The 19,230-nt window shown below is 44.8% G+C and overlaps 1 protein-coding gene across 1 annotated transcript in view; it reads left to right on the top strand.

Moving 5' to 3' along the window:
* Window positions 1-19,230, top strand: part of LOC112254532 (solute carrier family 41 member 1) — a 44,445-nt gene that overhangs the window by 12,529 nt on the left and 12,686 nt on the right. The window contains exon 3 of the mRNA XM_024427205.2: window positions 7,066-7,173. Within this exon, the coding sequence (XP_024282973.1) occupies window positions 7,066-7,173 (108 nt within the window). The remainder of the gene's footprint in view (window positions 1-7,065; window positions 7,174-19,230) is intronic.

The following is a 19,230-nucleotide window of genomic DNA, read 5'->3' as shown; positions in this document are numbered from 1 at the left end:
CCAGCGTTCTAAGAACAGTGGGTGAACATCCTAAATTGTGTTGTCATTTCAGGAGTGGTACACTTGTGGTATGTTTATTTTGTTTAACACCTCCCAAAGGTAATACGAAAAAATGCTCAGAAGTTAATTAATGTGCATTTTCTAACCATCCAAATCCCCCTTTTAAGTGCTACACTGTGGAATAGCCTATTAACAATGCTACATCCTGTCAATCGTTGACTGGCATAAACTCAGAAAAAAAGGTACAGAATTGTACAAATGCTTATCACTGTAGTGGTACCCAGTAAGGTACGTCCATTTTACCATTAGTTACAGGTGCATAGTTGTACCCATGCAGTTTGTACCTTAAAAGAGACAATAGTGTACCATTTGTTCCTTTTAAGTGACAAAAATGTACCTCTTCTCTATATCAAGTCCCTCACATGTACAGTATACGCCTCTATGCCATCCCACTACTGACAACAATGGAATGAATTCGTGGGGTAGGCCCTGACCGGGACTCGAACCTGGGTCCAGCCAGACCTTAACCATTACACCAAGAGTGCCGTACCACTTGACAAGGTCGCTCAGTGTTGGGTTAAGTTTTAATATTAATTACAGCTCTTTAGTGTCACACAAATGTACCATTCTACTAGGTTATCTGCACATGTACCATAAAATGTACCGAACGGTACCATGTGAGATCATATGTGTACCTCTGTGTACATTGTGTATATTTTGATCTTTTTGTGCCCCATGGAACAATACTGTACCCTAACCGTACCCTTTATCTGAGAGTGTATGGCTAGCTTGTTAGTGTCTGAGTTTGAAGGTTTTAGTGGGTTAGCCTGCTATTGAGTGGCTGAAAAAAATGCTCAACAAGATGGCGCCGACAGAGATGGTCGCCTCGCTTCAAGTCCTTAGGAAACTATGCAGTAATTTGTTTTTTTATGTATTTTTTTACATTGTTAGCCCAGGAAATCTTATTACATACAGCCGGGAAGAACTATTGGATATAAGAGCGACGTCAACTTACCAACATTACGAATCATTTCCAGAAGGGGATCCTTTGTTCGGACTTCCACCCTGTACATTGGATCTAATCCTAGAGGCCGACCCAAAACAACATTGTCACCGCAGGAGAGGCAGACGGAGCGCCCTCCTGGTTAGACTTAGAAGGTGAGCACACCACCCACTGCTTCTGAGCATATTAGTCGCCAAAGTCCAGTCTCTAGACAACAAGGTGGATGAAATTAGGTGACGAGTTGCCTTCCAGAGAGGCATTCTCTGTTTCACGGAAACATGGCTCACTTGGAATATGTTGTCAGAGTCTGTACTGCCAACGGGTTTCTTCATGCGGCGCGCTAACAGAAACAAACATCTCTCTGGTAAGAAGGGCAGGGGTGTATGCCTCATGATTAACAACTCATGGTGTAACATTAACAACATACAGGAACTGATGTCCTTTTGTTCACCTGACCTAGAATTCCTTACAATCAAATGCCGACCGCATTATCTCCCGAGAGAATTCTCTTTGATTATAGTCACAGCCGTGTATACCCCCCGCCCCCCAAAGCTAAGCAGAGATCTCGACGGCCCTGAAAGTACTTCACTGGACTCTATGTAAACTGGAAACCATATATCCTAGGCTGCGTTTATCGTAGCTTGGGATTTTAACAAAGCTCATTTGAGGACAATGCTACCTAAATTTCACCAGCACATTGACTGTAATACCCGCTCGAGCAAAACACTGGACGACTGCTACTCTAACTTCCGCGATGCATACAAGGACCTCCCCCACCCTCCCTTCGACAAATCCGACCACGACTCCATCTTGCTCATACCGTCCTATAGGCAGAAACTCAAACAGGATGTACCCGTGACTAGAACCATTCAGTGCTGGTCTGACCAATCGGAATCCACGCTTTAAGATTGTTTTGATCACATGGGCTGTAAAATGTTCCGGGAAGCCTCAGACAGTAACATCGATTTATACGCTGACTCTGTGAGTGAGTTTATTAAGAATTGCATTGGAGATGTTGTATCCACTGAGACTATTAAAACCTACCCCAACCAGAAACTGTGGATACACAGCGGAACCACCACATTCAACCATGGAAAGAGGTTGGGGAATATGGCTGAATATAAACAGTGTAGTTATTCCCTCCGCAAGGCAATCAAACAAGCGAAATGTCAGTATAGGGACCAAATGCAGTCGCAACACAACAGCCCAGACACGAGACATATGTGGCAGAGTGTGCAGGCAATTACAGAGTACAAAAAGAAAACCAGCCATGTCACGGTCAACGACGTCTTGCTTCCAGACAAGTTAAACACCTTCTTTGTCCTCTTTGAGGGTAATACAGTGTCACCGACGTGAGTAAGACATCCCCCCTCTCCTCCTCCGTGGCCGACGTGAGTAAGACATTTAAACATGTTAACCCTCATCTTCAGAGCATGCGCAGACCCGCTGGCTGGTGTGTTTACGGACATATTCAATCGCACCCTATCCCAGTCTGCTGTCCTCATATGTTACAAGATGGCCACCATTGTTCCTGTACCAAAGAAGGTAAAGATAACTGAACTAAATGACTATCGCCCCGTAGCACTCACTTCTGTCATCATGAAGTACTTTGAGAGACTAGTCAAGGATCATATCACCTCCACCTTACCTGCCACCCTAGACCCACTTCAGGTTGCATACCGCCCCAACAGGTCCACATACAATGCAATCGCCATCACACTGCACACTGCCCTATTCCATCTGGACATGAGGAATACCTATGTAAGAATGCTGTTCATTGACTACAGCTCAGCTTTCAACACTATAGTACTCTCTAAGCTCATCATTAAGCTTATGGCTCTGGGTCTCAACCCCGTCCTCTGCAATTGGGTCCAGGACTTTCTGATGGGCCGCCCCCAGGTGGTGAAGGTAGGAAACAACATCTCCACTTCGCTGATCCTCAACACTGGGACCCCACAAGGGTGCATGCTCATTCCCCCCCTGTACTCCCTGTTCACCCATGACTACGTGGCCATGTGTGCCTTCAACTCAATCATCAAGTTTGCAGACGACACAACAGTAGTAGGCTTGATTACCAACAATGACTAGACAGCCTACAGGGAGGAGGTGAGGGCACTCGGAGTGTGGTGTCAGGAAAGCAACCTCTCACCCAACATCAACAAAACAAAGGAGATGATTGTGTACTTCAGGAAACAGCAGAGGGAGCACCCCCCTATCCACATCGATGGGACAGTAGTGGAGAAGGTGGAAAGTTCCTTGGCGTACACATCACGTACAAACTGAAATGGTCCACCCACACAGACAGTGTGGTGAAGAAGGCACAACAGCACCTCTTCAATCTTAGGAGACTGAAGAAATGTGGCTTGTCACCTAAAACTCTCTCAAACTTTTACAGATGCACAATCGAGAGCATCCTGTCAGGCTGTATCACCGCCTGGTACGGCAACTGCACCGCCCTCAACCTCAAGGCTCTCCAGAGGGTGTGGTGGTGCGGTCTGCACAACGAATCACCGTGGGCAAACAACCTACCTTCCAGGACTCCTACAGCACCCGATGTCACAGGAACGTCAAAAAGATCATCAAGGACTACAACCACCCGAGCCACTGCCTGTTTACCACGCTGTCATCCAGAAGGCGAGGTCAGTACAGGTACATCAAAGCTGGGACCGAGAGACTGAAAAACAGCTTCTATCTCAAGGCCATCAGACTGTTAAACAGCCATCACTAACATAGAAAGGCTGCTGGTTAGCAACCAGCATTATTGGCCCAGGGGCTCCCCCCTAGGAAAATAATCTAGCAGAAACACTGCTGTGTGCCATCAGTGTTACTGCCTGTGATGTCATATGTGTTCCAACCATTGGTGTCACTGCACAGTCATCAACATTGCGTTGGTGTTTTATGCTGCTGGGTTCAGAATCCTGCCTGTAGAAAGTGTACAGATATACATGGCAGTTTCATATGAGCAGTGTTTCTGCTGCATTCATTTAGCTGTCGAACTGCGCCATGGTAAAATCTGCAATGTTTTTAAATATAATACATTTTTTAACATCATAGTATTTCTACCAAACATGCAGTACTTTTGATAATCTGTCTGGTACAACACCATTCTAAATGTTATTTAGCTCTGTCTGGGTACAACACCATTCTAAATGTTATTTAGCTCTGTCTGGGTACAACACCATTCTAAATGTTATTTAGCTCTGTCTGGGTACAACACTGTTCTAAAGGTTATTTAGCTCTGTCTGGGTACAACACTGTTCTAAATGTTATTTAGCTCTGTCTGGGTACAACACCATTCTAAAGGTTATTTAGCTCTGTCTGGGTACAACACGGTTCTAAAGGTTATTTAGCTCTGTCTGGGTACAACACTGTTCTAAAGGTTATTTAGCTCTGTCTGGGTACAACATCGTTCTAAATGTTATTTAGCTCGTTCTGGGTACAACATCATTCTAAAGGTTATTTAGCTCTTTGTGCCACTGTGACAGCCAAACCTGCCTGTGCATGAAACAGTGCACTATCCTCGAGACAGCATGCTAGTCAGACCCAGAGAGACAGCAAGCCAGTCACTGGTACGCAATACATATTAGGAACTTTTGTAATTCCTTCTCTTCAGACCTCACCCCTCACCTAGTCAAGTCTCAACACTGTACTAGTCAAGTATCACCCAACCACCTCAACGCTCCCCCTCCCCCTCAACCCCCAGCTCGCAAGCAGTGTTGGGCCTGTGCAAAGTCTGATTTTATTTCCAGTTTTAAATCTAATTTCCTGTCATTCTAAACATTTAGCATTTTGCCATGGCTTACAACATGTTCATATGCTCGGCAGCTTTGGCCCACAATCCAAAATAATGGGAAGAATATCCTTTTAAAAAGTCACCAGATCTTCTAATAAATAATTATCGTGGGGGGCATGCCCGGTGAACACTCCACATGAGCAACACTGGGCAAACGGGGCTGCGTTCCTTTCCTCTTGATACACCATGATACTGACTGACTATCCACAGAGTTTGCAGAACTGGGGCTGGTCGTTCGGGGGTGAGGTGTTGGCTGGGCTCCACTGTTCCATTGGAGACAACAACATATATAACAGCTGGAGAGGAGAGTAGAGAGAGGACAGGGTGAAAGTTGGGAAAGGAAAAGGGAGGGATGAAAGAGGTAGAGTTTAATAGAAGAGAGAGAGAGAGAAGTGGGTTAGGGTGGTTGGCAAACCAGAGCTGGGTTGGGAGAGGGCCAGAAGGTGGGGTGGTGGGGTCCCTGTAGAGTCAACCGTTTTAAAGAGCCCAGGCTGCTGACAGACAGAGAGGAGGTTAACAGTGCTATCTCCTCCACCCAGACTGCTGATGAAACACTGCAATTTCTCACTGTAGGGATGTGTAGGCAGGATAAAGTTATCTAGCTGTTATTCCTCTCCCCTACAGCCTTCTCAGTATTGATTTAGCTGTGGGCTGAGCGATGAGCTGCAAATGCTGGGGGCAGGTGGGACTGACTCTGAAGGCAAGCGCTTTCTCAGTTTCTCAGCCCCAACCCCATCCCCCCAGCCTTATACCCCAGCCCCAACCCCCAGCTTTATAACCCAACCCCAACCCCCAGCTTTATACCCTGGCCCCAACCCCATCCCCCAGCTTTATACCCCAGCCCCAACCCCCCAGCTTTATACCCCAGCCCCAACCCCCAGCTTTATACCCCAGCCCCAACCCCCAGTTTTATACCCCAGCCCCAACCCCCAGCTTTATACCCCAGCCCCAACCCCCAGCTTTATACCCCAGCCCCAACCCCCAGTTTTATACCCCAGCCCCAACCCTTAGCTTTATACCCCAGCCCCAACTCCATCCCCCAGCTTTATAGCCCAGCCCCATCCCCCAGCTTTATACCCCAATCCCAACCCCCAGCTTTATACCCCAGCCCCAACCCCTAGCTTTATACCCCAGCCCCAACCCCTAGCTTTATACCCCAGCCCCAACCCCCAGCTTTATACCCCAGCCCCAACCCCCAGCTTTATACCCCAGCCCCAACCCCTATCCCAGCCCCAACCCCCAGCTTTATACCCCAGCCCCAACCCCATCCCCCAGCTTTATACCCCAGCCCCAACCCCATCCCCCAGCCTTATTCCCCAGCCCCAACCCCATCCCCCAGATTTATACCCCAGCCCCAACCCCCAGCTTTATGCCCCAACCCCAGGCTTGTACCACTGCCCCAACCTTATAGTTAACCATGTATCCCAAAATCATCCTCATCCTTATGCACCAGTCCTGTTTATCCTCTGTCCCACTTTGCTGCTCCTACCACTGCACTGGGCTAATGGAGAAACATCAGAGAGGCACTTTACCACAGTCATCAGTTCAGTCTCATAGAGACCATCTCAAGGGCTGGAATACAGCTAAAGTGGGGGGCAAAGTGGGCCGGTAATCAGCTCCAGGACCACAGAGTCATCAACTGGGAATTTCCATTTGATTCTACAGCAACTCAGCTGCGTGAGCATTTGTAATTTATTCATTTTCTCTGATGTCTCCCATCCCAGGCCATACAGTATATCTAAATGACCCTTTAGATTTAGCTGGCCTTGCTCCTGGCTGACTTTGCCCCAGACTAAGTTGTTCACTGTGGAGAGGTATGGTAACTGGAACAGAGGCAGAGAGTATTAAATACTCTCTTCTTCTTTGCCAATCTGCCTGCTAGCTCTCTGCCTCAGCACAGGAGCTAGTAGGCAGATGGAGGGTTACAGTAAAAACAATGTGGGCTGCAAGTACTGTGTGAAAGGTGATATCAATAAAATAAATCTTATGACAGTGTTTTACTATGGTGTTGTTGAAGACAGGGAAAATGGCGAGAAAGGGCAGGGGAAGAGAGAGAGGAGAGGGATAGATAAGGAGCAGGTGGATGTTTAGAGAAGAGAGGGAGAGAGAAGTGACAGAAAGAGGGTGGTGAATGGTGACAGTGTAAGGTCAAAATGACCTTGCTCCTCTCCAGAGGGAATATGATTATGATTCCAACATGGTTTGAACAGATAGCATGTCACTGAGAAAAGGCAGCGATTAGGTTTCAGACTGTGTTCTTGTGTTGCAGCACTGGACGGTGTTTACAGAGGTGACGGAGGTCTTCATCCTGGTCCCAGCGCTGCTGGGGTTAAAGGGCAACCTGGAGATGACACTGGCTTCCAGACTGTCCACAGCGGTGAGTGTGTGTGTTGTGTGTGTGTGTGTGCATGTGTGGACATTTCTGGACATGTATGCTTGTGTGTGTGTGTGGGGTGTGTGCGTATTCAGTCATTTCTCAACATCAGGAGGAACAGAGGCGAACTCTAGAAAGCATAATGTTATTGTAATATTCCACTAAATCAGTATGACTAATATCAACATGATCATGTATAGTGTACAAGAGATCATACAAAATATTTTGCTGTGACTCTTATGTGGAAATATTTGTTGGGCAGATGTGATTAATGAGGAGCATCCAGACGCTGCACTTGATGAATTTATGAAATTGCTTCTTCCAATTATTGATTAACATGCACCTGTTAAGAAACTGACTGAACTGTTAAGAACTGTTAAGGCTCCATGGTTTGATGCAGTGCAAAAGCAGTGCAAGTTTGAATTTTGTCAAGTTAGTGTGGAAGAGGTGGATTTTTTTGTTAATGATCAATAATGACAAACCTCCTGGCACTGACAACTTAGATGGAAAGCTACGGAGGATGGTAGCTGACTATAGTCACTCCTATCTGTCATATTTTTAATCTGAGCCTAGAGGAAAGTCTTTGTCCTCGGGCCTGTAGGGAAGCCAAAGTAATTCCACTACCCGAGAGTGGTAAAGCGGCCTTTACTGGTTCTAACAGCATACCTATAAGCTTGCTGCCAGGTCTTAGCAAACTGTTGGAAAAAAATTGTGTTTGACCAAATACTATGCTATTTCTCTGTAAACAAATTAACAACAGACTTTCAGCATGCTTATAGAGAAGGGCACTCAACATGTACTGAACTGACACAAATGACTGATGATTGTTTGAACAAATTGATAATAAGAAGATTGTGGGAGCTGTACTGATTTCAGTGCAGACTTTGATATTATTGTTGTTGGGAAAACGTAAGTGTAGGGCTTTTCAGCCATATCGTAGATTCAGAGCTATCTGTCTAATAGAACTTAAAGGGTTTTCTTTAATGGAAGCGTCTCTAATGTCAAACATGTAAACTGTGGTGTACCGCAGGGCAGCTCTCTAGGCCCTCTACTGTTTTTCTATTTTTACCAATTACCTGCCACTGGCATTAAACAAAGCATGTGTGTCCATATATGCTGATGATTCAACCATAAACGCATCAGCAACCACAGCTAATAAAGTCACTGAAACCCTTAACAAAGAGTTGCAGTCTGCTTTGGAATGGGTGGTAATCAGTAATAAACTGGTCCCGAACATCTCTAAAATTAAGAGCATTGTATTTGATACAAATCATTCCTTAAGTGCTAGACCTCAGCTGAATCTGGTAATGAATGGTGTGGCTGTTGAACAAGTTGAGGAGACTAAATTACTTGGTGTTACCTCAGATTGTAAACTGTCATGGTCAAAACACAAACAACAGTTTGCTATTCAGTGGTTGCAAAGATGGGGAGATGTCTAGCCGCTCTGCTTTTTTGACACCACACTCCAAAAAGCAAGTTCTGCAGGCTCTAGTTTTGTCTAATCCTGATTTTTGTCCAGTCATGTGGTCCAGTGCTGCAAGGAAAGACCTTGTTAAGCTGTAGCTGGCCCAGGTTGTAATTGTAATCAGAGGGCTAATATTAATACTATGCATGCCAGTCTCTCTTGGCTAAGAGTTGAGGAGAGACTGGCTGCATCACTTATTTTTAGAAGAAATATTAATGTGTTGAAAATCCCAAATTGTTTGCATAGTCAACTTACACACAGCTCTGACACACACACTTATCCCACCAGACATGCCACCAGAGGTCTTTTCACAGTCCCCAAATCCAGAACAAATTCAAGAAAACGTACTGTATTATATAGAACCCTTATTGCATGGAACTTCCTTCCATCTCCTATTGCTCAAATAAACAGCAAACCTGGTTTCAAAAAACAGATAAAGCAACACCTCGTGGTGCACAACGCCTCTCCCCTATTTGTCCTATATAGTTTTTGTGTATGTATTGATATGTAGGCTATGTGTGCCTTTTTAAAAATGTATATAGTTATATCCTTGAGCTGTTCTTGTTTAATGATGTTCTGTATTATGTCATTCTGTATTATGTTTCATGTTTTGTGTGGACCCCAGGAATAGTAGCTGCTGCTTTTGCAACAGCTAATAGGGATCCTAATAAAATACCAAATCAGCCTGTTGGAGCACAATAGAGAGTTTGACTGATGAGAGGCCTGCAGGTGGGCTACAGGTGAACAAACATTAATCACAGGTAAAGCAGCAATCAGAAGTTGAAAAAACAACAAGGCATCCCCCCCACCACTGTTTCGGTATATAGTGGAGGGGATGGGGCTGGAGAAATGTAACCACCCTCAAATTCCAAGACAGAGCTATGGATGCAAGGACTGACTATCTATGATATCAAAATTATTTTTAACCATGTTTTTTATGCTATACAGTGTTTGCTTGCATTTATTTTTTTTACAAACATTTGTTCACCTCAGTGTATGAAGGGGCTGTGGCGTAGTTATCATGGAAACATTCAGCATAAACTTGTTGAAACAGATGAGAGCTAGTTTAATTTGATGTTTCCAGAAGTAAAGTAAGTAATTAAAGTAGCCTTTGGCTAGTGCGAGCTGAAACCGCTCAGGAGCCTATCTCCTGTTTCTGTAGCGTGAGGCAGCTTAATGTACACCCCCTGGATGGTACAGATGTTGGATCTTATCTTGATCACTTTTTGTCACAGAGAATTTTCCTGATGCATCAGGAAATTCAAATGACCCTCGTGAGTGGCTGAAAATGAGCAGTTCTCTTTCTGTCCATGCAGGGGGCAGTTGAGTAATTGGGATCAGGGCTTGCAATTAAAATAATGTTCTCTCTGACTCGCTCAAATGCTAGGCCTTGATCCTATTACTGCAAACGTTAAAATGTTAAAAAATCTATCTGAAATGCAACCATACACATCATCAACCGTCATTGTATATAGCTTAATAACACAATATAGATATTTGTCTCCACTAGGCTACTACATACTAGTGTCTAGACCAGGGGTATTCAACTCTTACCCTACGAATTCCGGAGCATGCTGGTTGTCTGTTCTACCTGATAATGAATTGTGTACACCTGGTGTCCCAGGTCTAAATCAGTCCCTGATTAGAGGGAACAATGAAAAAACGCAGTGGAACTGGCTTCGAGCTCCAGAGTAGAGTTTGAGGGGTCTAGTGGATCCTAAGGTTACGAATGAACTGTCAATGTTGTTCAATCGTGGCCTGGGGTGGTCTAGTGGTTAGGACTGCTGCCTTCAGCGCACACATATAGGCCTAACGTCTCAGTGTGGGTTTGATTCCGTCCCCACGCCCTTTTGGCACAAGTAACTCAATCAGCTGATTGATTTGGTGTAGTTATACATCTCAAATATGGACAGTCCAGGGTTATTTTACCCCCGATCTTGATTTTAAAAATCTGACCGTACCAGACACTTGTTTAACATAAATAGGAAACAAATAAACTCATTAGTCAGTACATTACACTAACATTAGATGTGCTGTGGTAAACAATTAAATACTTTATTTCTATTGCACGGAATGCTTGTCAAATACATAAATCGCCCTTAGCCTGTTCAAAATGGACTAAGTTGTTGTGATGAAAATACCAACTAGAGCGCAGCCATGAGACTTTTGTTGCATGCAGGACACCAACATCACCTTTTAGAGATTGTTAATGGGGTGACCAATAATGGTTGCAATTGAGATCAGCTGTGCGGGTAGCCCGGTGCGGTACATAGCAGCGCCTCGTATCGGCCGGGCTAGAGTGGGCATCGAGCCAGGTGCCATGAAGCCGGTTCAGCACATCTGATCTTCAGTTCGTCTACTCGGGCCGGGGTACATGGCACCAGCATGGTGTCCCCGGTGCGCCAGCACAGCCCAGTGAGGGCTATTTGACCTCGCCACACTGGCCTGGCTACGGGGAGCATTCAGCCAGGTAGGGTTGGGCAGGCTCGGTGCTCGAGAGCTCCAGTGCGCCTTCACGGTCCGGTCTATCCAGTTCCACCTCCACGCACCAGCCCTCCGGTGGCAGCCCCCCGCACCAGGCTATCTCTCTGTCTCCTTCCTACAGGTGCTGTCTCCAGTCCGGATCTGCCGGAGTCTCCGTCCAGTCCGGATCTGCCGGAGTCTCCGTCCAGTCCGGATCTGCCGGAGTCTCCGTCCAGTCCGGATCTGCCGGAGTCTCCGTCCAGTCCGGATCTGCCGGAGTCTCCGTCCAGTCCGGATCTGCCGGAGTCTCCGTCCAGTCCGGATCTGCCGGAGTCTCCGTCCAGTCCGGATCTGCCGGAGTCTCCCTCCAGTCCGGATCTACCGGAGTCTCCCTCCAGTCCGGATCTGCCGGAGTCTCCCGTCCATTCAGGACCCGTGGCTAGGCTCCCCAGTCCGAGGTCGGCGGCAAGGGTCACTGCTCTTAAGAGGCCACGGAGGTGGGCTAAGAGGCGGACAAGGACTATGGTGGAGTCCACGTCCCGCGCTAGAGCCGCCACCGCGGACAGACACCCACCCAGACCCTCCCCTATAGGTTCAGGTTTTGCGGCCGGAGTCCGCACCTTTGGGGGGGGATATGTCTTTGTTTTAGTATGGTCAGGGCGTGAGTTGGGTGGGTTGTCTTTGTTAGCTTTTCTTTGATTTGCTATTTCTGTGTTTGGCTGGTATGGTTCTCAGAGGCAGCTGTCAATCGTTGTCCCTGATCGAGAACCATAATTAGAGAGCCTGTTTTCTATTGTGTTGGGTGGGTGATTGTTTTCTGTTGTGTGTCTGCACCAGCCAGAACTGTTCTTGGTCATTTCTTTATTATTTTGTTATTTCAGTGTTCATTTAATAAATATGGACACATACCACGCTGCACCTTGGTCCTCACCTTCTTCCACCGACGACGACCGTTACAGGGGTGGGGTATGGAATTAATTGTATTTTTTATTAAAAGATTTCTTCTTGGGGGGGGGGGCTGTGGGAGTGGTGCGAATGGTTGAGGGACAGCTATTGGGGAACTGTGGGGGATCTTGGAGGGTTCGGGTTCATGTTTTTTGGCCTGTTGGGAGACCTGTCAACGTGCCTTTGAGCAGGGCATAGACCCTGGATGCTTCTGTGTGTCGCTCTGAATGGGAGTTTGTTGGATGACTGGTATGATGTAGCTGTTTAGCGGCTTCAATGCTATAAGTATATTGTATGTTTCGTATATTCAATAAAGATTTTTTAAGTTATTGATTTCATTAACCTTATTTCTAAGGCCACATATAATAATATGGGCTATGTGCAGCCCTTTCCTGGATAGCTTATTAGGGATAAACATATGAAAAGAGCAAACAAAGCAAAATAAAAAAATATACTTTCAGCTCTCCATTAATTGGTGTGTGTGAGGCGGGATTGAAGCTACAAACCCATAGGATTGGCTCTCTCATCCCTTCCAGGCTTCTGGGAGGGTGGACAATGAGCCTGTCATAGCAGATGTAAGCAATGTCCCAAAGCACTCTAGGAGCTTTCATGGCTGGAATAAGTTCTTTCCTCTTCTGGCACACAGCTTCAGGATAGTCCTCGTTGAGGAATATATACATTCCTCTCAAGTTCTTGGCTCTTTCCAGAACAGCTACCTTGTCCTTGAACCTCAGGAACTTGACCACTATCGGCTTAGGCCTGTCACCTGGGCTGGTGGTGGGTTTTCCAGTCCTGTAGGCAGGATCCACCTCAATCTTCCGGTGTTCCATCAATTTCTCAGAGATCATTTCCTTCACTTTGTCCTCAGACTCCATCTAGGTCCCAGAATCTCAGGATTTTGCAATTCGGTTGTTTTGCCTTGATTGTCCCTCGAGATGTATCCATCATTGTTATCATGGATTCACACAGAGAACTGATGTCCTCTCTCAATGACTTACAGTTTGCCGACATCTTGCCGTTCTCCTGTTTCACCTCATCGAGCTGACCCTGGGTAGGTCACAGGGAAGATTGAACACAACAAACAGCAGGGATCTAGACAGCCACAAACCCGGGACAATCCGCAGTCCCAGCCACAATGTCTAACCACGTTGTGGGCTGTGTTCAAGCCCTCAACAAACCCTGCTAGCTTGATAGGCAGCTAGCTAGCAGCTAGGCTAGCTGCTATGCCAAATAGCTCCTCAGACCTGGCCTTGGTTGGCAGGATCACTGGACAGAGTGTAGCAGTCCCAGCAACTGATGCCAAATCTGCCATGGTATCCAAACTAAAAAGTTAGCTTGCTACTGAGAAACTTTCCAATATACTTTCAAAATAAAAAATAATGGCACACAGAAGTCCCCGCTTGGGATAACATTTTCCAGAAGAATAAGGAATAACTTCAAAATGTAAGTATAATGTTTATTTATTAACCAAATTATGTACAAACTTTCATATGAATTTTGAATTAAAAAATGGAGTAACTGTTGTTTATCAGCCCATTGTCAAGTTAGCTAACATGTTGGATGTGATAGCTAGCTAGCAGGCGATCTCATTCTGCTTATTGGCTGTTTAGAGATGAACAACTAAACTAACTAATCATAGATTCAGCAATATGTCAAATGTGAAGATACAGTTTTAAAATCATGAAATGGTGAACTTGCTAGCCAGCTGAAGACATGTAACAAATTGTTTTCTTCCATTTGTTTTCAGGGACTGAAGTGGGCAACTGATCGCGTTTCACTCCATTGCATTGGCTCGGCAGGAGAAAACAGTCCTGCCGATTCATTTGAACGGAAGACATTTTAACAACATCTGATGAAAGACTTAGGAAATGCAGCTAGATGTGTTCTGTTCAATCTAGGCTTGCTAGCCAGCCTAGTTATTTGTTCATTCTGTTTTGCTAGCTAGCTGCCTGCAGTGTCTGTTTACCTATCTAACGTTAGCTAACTTTATCTTGCCACCTTCTCTTCCAATATTGTGTTGCACTATTGTGTCGCACTATTGGGGTTGGTGTTACTAGTTAAAATTAGAGGCGAAGTTATTCTACTCTTACCTAAGTGAGGGACATTGTTGCGGCTTCAGCAACTTGAACCAGCACTGAAATTTGAGCAGTGAGGTTAATTTCTTCCCCCTTGTGTCTGCTTGTGCCAGGTTGAAGAACATCTCACCCTGACACCCTGCAGATGTAAAGAACTTGTCTGGAACCTGCCAGTCACCAGGATAATTATCATATCCCAGGATATTATGTAGGAGTGTGCAATATCACAATGTTAGATAGAAATAGATTCACCCATGTTATTGTTTATCATCCAGATTTGTCAGGACATTGTAATTTAGGAAGTTCTTTCTAAAATACAGATGATTACAGTGATACAGTGATACAGTGATTTCTGTCCCAGGGGATTGCACTGTGTGCAAGTCTTCAATTTAGACCACAATTAATTGAATTTGTCCTATTGTACCAAACAAGTGTATGAATGTTGGAGGTTAATCTCCCTGTCCCTCACTTGGGAATGACTTATTTTGTACAATGGACTGTGTTTTAAGTACTCATGCACAGATACAGGAAAACCAATAAAAAGGTTAACATTTATTAAAATTACAAATGTTGATGTCTCCACATGTTTCTGGTTTTGAGGCTTGGGCATCTGGTGACCGCAGATCATCTGTCTAATCCCATGTAAGGAGAGAAAGGCATCAACACTATTACAATGCTGTATTTGTTTAATTGAATAGACACTCAGTGGCCAGTTTATTAGGTACAACCATCTAGTAACGGGTCGGACCCATCTTTGCCTCCAGAACAGCCTGAATTCTTCAGTATCAAGGGACCTAACATGTGCCAGAAAAGCATTCACCACACTCTTACACCACCGCCACCAACCTGTACCGTTGACACCAGGCAGGATGGGGCCATGGACTCCTGCTGCTTATGTCAAATTCGGACTCTGCCATCAGCATGACCAACAGGAAGTGGGATTTGTCAGACCAGGCAATGTTTTTCCACTCCTCAATTGTCCAGTGTTGGTGATCGCTTGCCCACTGGAGCCACTTTTTCCTGTTTTAGGAGTGGAACCCGGTGTGGTTATCTGGTGCAATAACCCATCCGTGACAAGGACCGATGAGTCGTGCGTTCCGAGATGCCGTTCTGCACACCACTGTTGTACTGCGCCGTTATTTGCCTGTTTGTGGACTGCCTATTAGCTTGAACGATTCTTGCCATTCTCCTTCGACCGCTCATCAACGACTTGTTTTCCCCCACAGAACTGCCTCTGACTGGATGTGTTTTGTTTGTTGCACCATTCTTTGTAAACCCTAGACACAGGATGCCGGCCATTTCTGAGAAACTGGAAACCACGCGCCTGGCACCGATGATCATACCACGCTCAAAGTCGCTCGTTTTGTCCATTGTAATGTTCAATCAAACAGTAATTCAATGCCTCGATGCCTGTCTGCTTTAAATACCAAGCCACGGCTATGTGGCGTACCATTTTCATGAACAGGGTGGTGTACCTAATAAACTGTACACCGAGTGTATATTATTGTTTGATATCCATTTATATAATTATATTGGACATGTTATCCTTTATCACATGCCAGTATTTGTTTTGTATCCAATGCATTTAGATTACATTAGGATGAAGTAGCCTAGGCCTTCTAATCTAGTTAGATTGCTTCATATCTCCTTTCAATATTAGTTATCAATATAACATGGTTTTATCTTCAACATCAGTGTCATTTAATAATATGCACAGGTGTGATAGTTGTATGAATTCATCAAAATGCAAGCCTACTCATTAGAGAAAAAAATAATTTCTTACTTAGTCGGGGTCTCAATTATTATTTTTTTATATATATTTTTCCTTTCGATAACCCTACCACTCCCCTAATTGGAGTAAACTAATGAAAAACACACCTCTAGCTTACACACACTATATACATTTTACGGACACAATCTATTTTACATAAGTTATATTTAGTTTGTTTTTAGTCCTGTCCTCCTTCTACCCTCAACCTCTCCCATCTATTTCTGATGTCCATCCAGTTTGATTTCTCATGACCCACCTCAAGTTTTGAATCCGGCCTTGTTTTGCTTATCAGTTCATAAACAATGTACCATGGAATCGGTACATCGAATATCTCTTCCCAACTATTTTGCGATCGTTATGGCACTGCTGTTCATTTTTTTAGTCCTGAAATTAAACTGCTATATTTTTTTATTTATCCCAATTTCCTTTAACCCTCTTAGATATTATCCTGACCAATGTGCCCTCTAAATACACCTCTGCTGTTTTCAACCAGTATCTCAGCGATCACTGCCTCATTGCCTGCGTGCATAATGGGTCCGCGGTCAAACGACCACCCCTCATCACTGTCAAACGCTCCCTAAAACACTTCATCGAGCAGGCCTTTCTAATCGACCTGGCCCGGGTATCCTGGAAGGATATTGACCTCATCCCGTCAGTAGAGGATGCCTGGTTGCTATTCAAAAGTGCTTTCCTCTCCATCTTAAATAAGCATGCCCCATTCAAAAAATGTAGAACTAAGAACAGATATAGCCCTTGGTTCAACCCAGATTTGACCAGCACAAAAATAACATGTGGTGTTTTGCATTGGCATCGAATAGCCCCTGCTATATGCAACTTTTCAGGGAAGTCAGGAACAAATATACTCAGTCAGTTAGGAAAGCTAAGGCTAGCATTTTCAAACAGAAATGTGCTTCCTGTAGCACTAAATCCAAAAACTGTTGGGACACTGTAAAGTCCATTGAGAATAAGAGCACCTCCTCCCAGCTGCCCACTGCACTGAGGATAGGAAACGCTGTCACCACTGATAAATCCACAATAATCAATATTTTCAATAAGCATTTTTCTACGGCTGGCCATGCTTTCCACCTGGCTACCCCTACCCCAGCCAACATCTCAGCACCCCCTGCAACTTGCCCAAGCCCCCCCCGCTTCTCCTTCACCCAAATCCAGACAGCTTATGTTCTGAAAGAGCTGCAAAATCTGGATCCCTACGAATCAGCTGGGCTAGACAATCTGGACCTTCTCCTTCTAAAATGATCCGCCAAAATTGTTTTGTATTTTCTGAGATCCCCCAAAGATTGGAAAGCTGCCGCGGTCATCCCCCTCTTCAAAGGGGGAGACACTCTAGACCCAAACTGTTATAGACCTATATCCATCCTGCCCTGCCTTTCTTAAATCTTTGAAAGCCAAGTTAATAAACAGATCACCGACCATTTTGAACCCCACCGTACCTTCTCCACTATGCACTCTGGTTTCCGAGCTGGTCATGGATGCACCTCAGCTACGCTCAAGGTCTTAAATAATATCATAACCGCCAACGATAAAAGACAGTACTCTGCTGCCGTCTTCATTGACCTGGCCAAGGCTTTCAACTCTGTCAATCACCGCATTCTTATCGGCAGACTCAATAGCCTTGGCTTCTCAAATGACTGCCTCGCCTGGTTCACCAACTACTTCTCAGACAGAGTTCAGTGTGTCAAATCGGAGGGCTTGTTGTTCGAACCTCTGGCAGTCTCTATGGGTGTGCCACAGGGTTCAATTCTCGGGGAGACTCTTTTCTCTGTATATATCAATGATATGCTCTTGCTGCTGGTGATTCTCTGATCCACCTCTACACAGACGACACCATTCTGTATACTTCTGGCCCTTCCTTGGACACTGTATTAACAAACCTCCAGATGAGCTTCAAGTCAATACAACTCTCCTTCCGTGGCCTCCAACTGCTCTTAAATTCAAGTAAAACTAAATGCATGCTCTTCAACCGATCGCTGCCTGCACCTGCCCGCCCTTCTAGCATCACTACTCTGGATGGTTCTGACTTAGAATATGTGGACAACTACAAATACCTAGGTGTCTGGTTAGACTGTAAACTCTCCTTCCAGACGCACATTAAGCATCTCCAATCCAAAAGTAAATCTAGAATTGGCTTCCTATTTCGCAACAAAACCTCCTTCACTCATGCTGCCAAACATACCCTCGTAAAACTGACTATCCTACCGATCCTTGACTTTTGCGATGTCATTTTCAAAATAGCCTCCCAACACTCTACTCAGCAAATTGGATGCAGTCTATCACAATGCCATACGTTTTGTCACCAAAGCCCCACATACTATCCACTTCTGCGACCTGTATGCTCTCGTTGGCTGGGCCTTGCCAAACCCACTGGCTCCAGGTCATCTATAAATCTTTGCTAGGTAAAGCCCGTCATCTCAGCTCACAGGTCACCATAGCAACACACACCCGTAGCACGCGCTCCAGCAGGTATATCTCACTGGTCATCCCCAAAGCCAACACTTACTTTTGTCATCTTTCCTTCCAGTTCTCTGCTGCCAATGACTGGAACGAATTGCAAAAATCTCTGAAGCTGGAGTCTTATATCTCCCTCTCTAACTTTAAGCATCAGCTGTCAGCAGCTTTATTGTACCTGTGCACAGCCAATCTGTAAATAGCACACCCAACTACCTCATCCCCATATTTTTACTTACCCTCTTGCTCTTTTTCACACCAGTATCTCTACTTGCACATCATAATCTGCACATCTATCATTCCAGTATTAATGCATTCATTGCCTACCTCCCTACTCTTCTACATTTACACATACTGTACATAGATTTTTTAAATTTTCTATTGTGTTATTGACTGTACGTTTGTTATGTGTAACTCTGTGTTGTTGTTTTTGTCGCACTGCTTTGCTTTATCTTGGCCAGATAGCAGTTGTAAATGAGAACATGTTCTCAACTGGCCTACCTGGTTAAATAAAGGTGACATTTAAAACATTTAAAAATATAAAAAACGTTGGTCTTTAATGCAGGGCCTGCAGACAACTTACTATTGAGAGTAATAGTACAATACACCAGGTGCAATTTAAAATATGGTTGGGCATCAGCAGTTTCTCTCTTATATCAGTTTCTGACAGTCACTCAATTAGTCATGTCAACTAAAATGTTTAGATTGGTAGTTAGGCCATATTCACACTATGAGAGATGAAGGAGAGTCTGAGGAGTGGTGTGGCGAAAGAGATATATACTTTTGAATTTACACTAAATCATTGCCTTACCTTTCGTTGTGGCTGGCAATGCAACATTCCTGGTCCACAGCTCAATTTTGTATCAATATCATAG

This window comes from Oncorhynchus tshawytscha, linkage group LG07 (genome assembly GCF_018296145.1).
Source record: "Oncorhynchus tshawytscha isolate Ot180627B linkage group LG07, Otsh_v2.0, whole genome shotgun sequence".
Classification (NCBI taxonomy): Eukaryota; Metazoa; Chordata; class Actinopteri; order Salmoniformes; family Salmonidae; genus Oncorhynchus; species Oncorhynchus tshawytscha.
The sequence above is the reverse complement of the archived record's forward strand: the minus strand, read 5'-3'. Positions and strand labels throughout refer to the sequence as shown.